This window comes from Phanerochaete carnosa (genome assembly GCF_000300595.1).
Source record: "Phanerochaete carnosa HHB-10118-sp unplaced genomic scaffold PHACAscaffold_8, whole genome shotgun sequence".
Taxonomy (NCBI): Eukaryota; Fungi; Basidiomycota; class Agaricomycetes; order Polyporales; family Phanerochaetaceae; genus Phanerochaete; species Phanerochaete carnosa.
The window spans coordinates 2,288,457-2,292,713 of NW_006767635.1; the positions used below are offsets into that span (position 1 = coordinate 2,288,457).

General features: G+C 56.1%; 1 protein-coding gene across 1 annotated transcript; it reads left to right on the forward strand.

Annotated features, from left to right (window-relative positions):
- The first annotated feature begins 2,045 nt into the window (after positions 1-2,045).
- Positions 2,046-4,177, forward strand: PHACADRAFT_261541 (uncharacterized protein). The gene is made up of 2 exons (XM_007399143.1): positions 2,046-2,898; positions 2,954-4,177. The coding sequence occupies exons 1-2, from the start codon at positions 2,721-2,723 to the stop codon at positions 3,664-3,666; spliced, it is 891 nt and encodes a 296-aa protein (XP_007399205.1). The 5' UTR covers positions 2,046-2,720; the 3' UTR covers positions 3,667-4,177.
- Positions 4,178-4,257: the final 80 nt, after the last annotated feature.

Consider the following 4,257-nt stretch of genomic DNA (forward strand, 5'->3'; position numbering starts at 1 on the left):
TTCGACGAAGACATTTGACGGGCGGGTCGTGGCTCCGCCGTCGAGCACGCCAAGAAGCTTCGCAATCCGTACGCTATCGCGCAGCCCTCGGTCGTAGACGAGTGGGCGCGCGGAGCGAGGGCTATAAACACGAGGCGCGGGTCACGTTGGCTAGATAACCCGAAGAGGCGCGCAGAAGGTCCGAAGAAATCGCTCATTTATTCGCTTCTATCTGCACGGAGTCGCTATCGAACGCGTTGGACAGCTGGACACACGACCCGAGATGACTCAGTTGCACGTGGTATGCCAAGTCATTGTCTTATTTACCTTCGCTATCTGACACCGAACTACAGGTATCTTCGTCACGGTTCTGCAGCACGGCCAGAACGCGAGCTCTCTTGTTGGTTACACAGGACGAACCTGGGCGGTGGTTGCGGCCACCAAGCTCCGCCGCATCGTCAGCCGCACTCGAGAAGGCGGACGACGTTGAGCGACCGCCGAGTGCGCGTTCCTCTGCTTTGAGCGCATGTATTCGACTAACCGCAGACTATCGTGAACAGCCAGGATGATGGAGCCAGATGAGGACGGGATCAAGCCTCACGTTTGAGATGAAGCTGCAGTTCTCGCCCTGGGAAGGGAGATCTGCAAGTCAAGTGGATCGCAAGGTGGTCGAGAGCCTGAGGCTGAACATGTGTGAGTAGACTGCGTGGCTGGGCGGGCGCAGGCTAGTTCGTGCGAAGGCTAGTTCGTGCGACAGTACGTGGACGTTCCGTCCTTCGTCCCCGTCCTCTGTGCTGGCCTGATATCACGCCTTCCAGAACGGCCTTCCTTGGCGCAGGAACACAAATGCCATGCCTGCGATCTTGACAACGTCGATGAATCACCGTTGTCTTGTGCTGTGCCTCGCTCTCGAGTCGCCGGTCAGACAGATGTACGGAGAGCGACGACCTCAACAGGTCTTGACTTGGTTCAGTTGTCGGTAGGTCCGCAATCTACGTCTTTCGTGCCTCTTGTGCTCACAAGTATCGCGGTATGGTGGAGAGCCGGGCGCGAGCTCGTGAGAACGACATGAGATGGGGGCCGTGTAAGCAGGGCAGCTCGACCAGTTACGCGGATAGCCCAAAAGCAGCTGTTAATTTCTTTGCCTCTGACTGCCTGATTCGTGGTCGCTCCTCTTCATACGCCGCAATGGACCGTGAGGTGCGCGACTTGGGACAACCCAATGCTGTCAAAGTAAGTCCGCTTGATCTTGCGTCGCCGTTCGCTGTCTCACGCTCGACGCAGTAGGAGCGTGAGCTCGCTTGTCGGCCACGAAGTACGAAGCTGGCGATGGCCTGTAATCGCGGCTGCTGATAGTTAAGCTCTGTCACACGGACGAGAATATAAACGACGCTGAACGGTCACAACGTATGTATCGTACAGCTTGGTGCACATACATGTGACTAATTGCAGACATTTGATAGCAGCCAATATTGAGGTGTTGGCCGTGATGACGAGACATTGCAGCGCCGAACATCCAAGCTCCGGAGTTTTGTTTGAACTAGAGAACTAATCAGCAAGGACGCAGGACATGATACTATAATAATGTAGTATATTCGCGTGCATTCTTTCGCTGCGAGCTGTGGCACAATCTACTGCTGTGTCCTGGAAGGATCCGGGCGTTGCTTAGTCCTAAGCGATGGCTACCTATGCGCGAACGGCAGCCGTTCTGCCGCTTGGCACCGCCGCACACGTCCTAGAGCGCCTGCAGCCGCAGTTGTTGACAGCCAGCACGCTTCTCTGCATGCTCGCACGTTCACACGAGATGTCAAAAATTGACAGCCGCTAACGCTCGCTGCTTCCTCGCAGATCACCTGGGACACCGTGACCCATGAGGCGATGAAGCTGGAGGGAACACTGCGAGATGGTGTACTTGTGAACCTTGTACACACGAGGCCAACGGCTGTGCTCTGCCCTGATATAGCGCCGCAGGACGGCGCAGGTGTGTCGTCCGCCGTTCACCCGCATACACCACACTCGTACTCACATTTTCGCATCCTGCAGCCTCTTCCGCGTGTTTTCTTTCTCTCTGAAAGATGTCGCGCGTTACAGGAGATGATCTTCCGCCTGAGATACTGTCGCGTATTCTCGACAGTGTCACGCCAGTCAATATCAGCCCGAACTTGGCCGAACGTCGCCGGTCAAAACACGAGCTCGTCGGATCCAGCCTCGTATGCAAGCACTGGTCCGAAGCCATCAGACCTATCCTCTTCCAAATACTCGAGTTGCGCAGCGCCGAAGACGTACGGTTCCTCAAGAACATCGTCATCAGTCCCACTTTCGCGACCTCATCTCTGTCCAAGGCCATTCGGCAGATAGATATCTACCAAGAAGCTACAGAGGCGAAATCTTGGCTTCACCATGTCCACGGACTTACAACCCGTCTCCGGGACACAAGATTCAACTGTACCGTCGTGAGCCCTGCGGGCGATACTGTATCTGCACCCTGCCGTTGGGCCCCATTTCAATTGATACCCAATGTCACTCCATCCTACGTCAGACTCTCAGGGCTTACCCTCCAAGGCGTTATATTCACGACCACGACCGAGCTCGCACGGCTCATCGACAGCTTCTCCACGCTCGAGTATTGCACCTGCGACCAACTCACCTTCCTTGACTCGTCGCCAGTTGTCCAGTCACGCAGAGCCCGCCGACGTCCTTCATCGGCCCTCTGGATGTGCGATATCTCGCGGTGTAAGGATATGGCGCTCTCTGACCAAGCGGCGCTGGCTGCTGACATCCTTGCGGTTGGTCCAAGTCGTCGCATGGGCGTTGACGACCGCGCATGGGATGCGACTCTTCAAGCGTTGTTTGCATTGGTACCAAACACATTCGAAGCGGCGCCTGTGTCGCTTCATGATTGGAACGGCAGTATGTTTGGTATGTCTTCCAGCGTATGCACACAGTGCAAATCTCACCAGTCATTCCTAATTAGGCACGGCGATAATCTCGGGCCATTCATGTAATCAAGATGGGTCTATGGGCGATTATCTCAGAGCCAAAATTGAGGTTTGCCGACCGAGTGTGGGCCAGGATGCGGGATCTCCATTCGCGCATGTCGAGAGCATCGCTCTCCAACTCTCATTCGAGGATGTCGAAGCCGTGGATGCCCTTGATTGGGACGCCTTTCGAGCCGTCGTTGATTCCCCGCCCATGCACTACCTTCGTATCCACTATTTCCAGCAACGAAACAAAGATTTCCAGACGGCAAAGAGAATCCTGTGCTCTGTGCTGCGCCGCACGCAGCTGACCTGGGCTCTCGAGTCAGATAAACTGCAGTTCGGGTGCCACCTTAGTGATCCCACCACGAGTGCAGATATCTCGTCGGTACCGGCGGAACACACCATCGACGACACCACAATCACCCTTGACATCGCCGAACAAGCCGAGTGGTTGCTGCGCCCTGTCCGGCCGCCCTTTTTGGCAGATGGCACTACAAGAGAGGAATACCTACGACAGCTCGTAGCCGCGCGTGCGAGCGGAGCACCCGCGGACTCGGGCTCAGACGTCGCGCCACCCACCGCGGGTAATACTCAGCACACGGCGCTCGAGCAGACCCATGAGGTAGCAGACGACAGTGCGCAAGGACTCAGAGTGCACGAGGGAGTGGGCGGCGGAGGCGAGGAGGACCTGGCAACGGAGACGTAGGGCGGGCGTGGACGTCGAGCGGTAGCAGGGCGCACTGTCGGGCGAGTGGACGAACTTTGGAGTAGGGACGGGGCGTGGCCAGAAGCATCGCCCGCTGCAGGGAGCCTAGGGTGTCGCGTCGGAGTCGGAGAAGATTGAGGATGAAGAGAAGCGAGGGAGCAATGGGGCAGAGAAGAGCCGTGAGCCGGCGAAGATTCTCCCCAGGTGCGGAGAAAGATGGTTAGGGCAGTTGCACTGAGGTCGGACACTTAAGTTGCGGGCGTTATCGACAGAACGCTGCGAATGCGCGGGCGGTTTTCGTGTATCGGAACATTTGCTTTGCTCTATCGACTTTGTGTATATTTCCTGTCTTTATGGGACGGCGTTGCGTACGATCTCTGGATTCGACCACTTGTTCTTCATGTTTCTGGTCTAGATCTTTCAAAGAGCACCCATACATTTCGCTCGGCCTTCTCACTTCACTAGCTTCACTTTGTGATTCCTTATGTCATTGCCTATTTCGAGTCCGTTTGTAGATTATTGTGCAGGGTGGACTAAGAGGCGGAATAAACACAGTGTGAAGACAAAACCGCGCTCAATGAGGCGCAACGG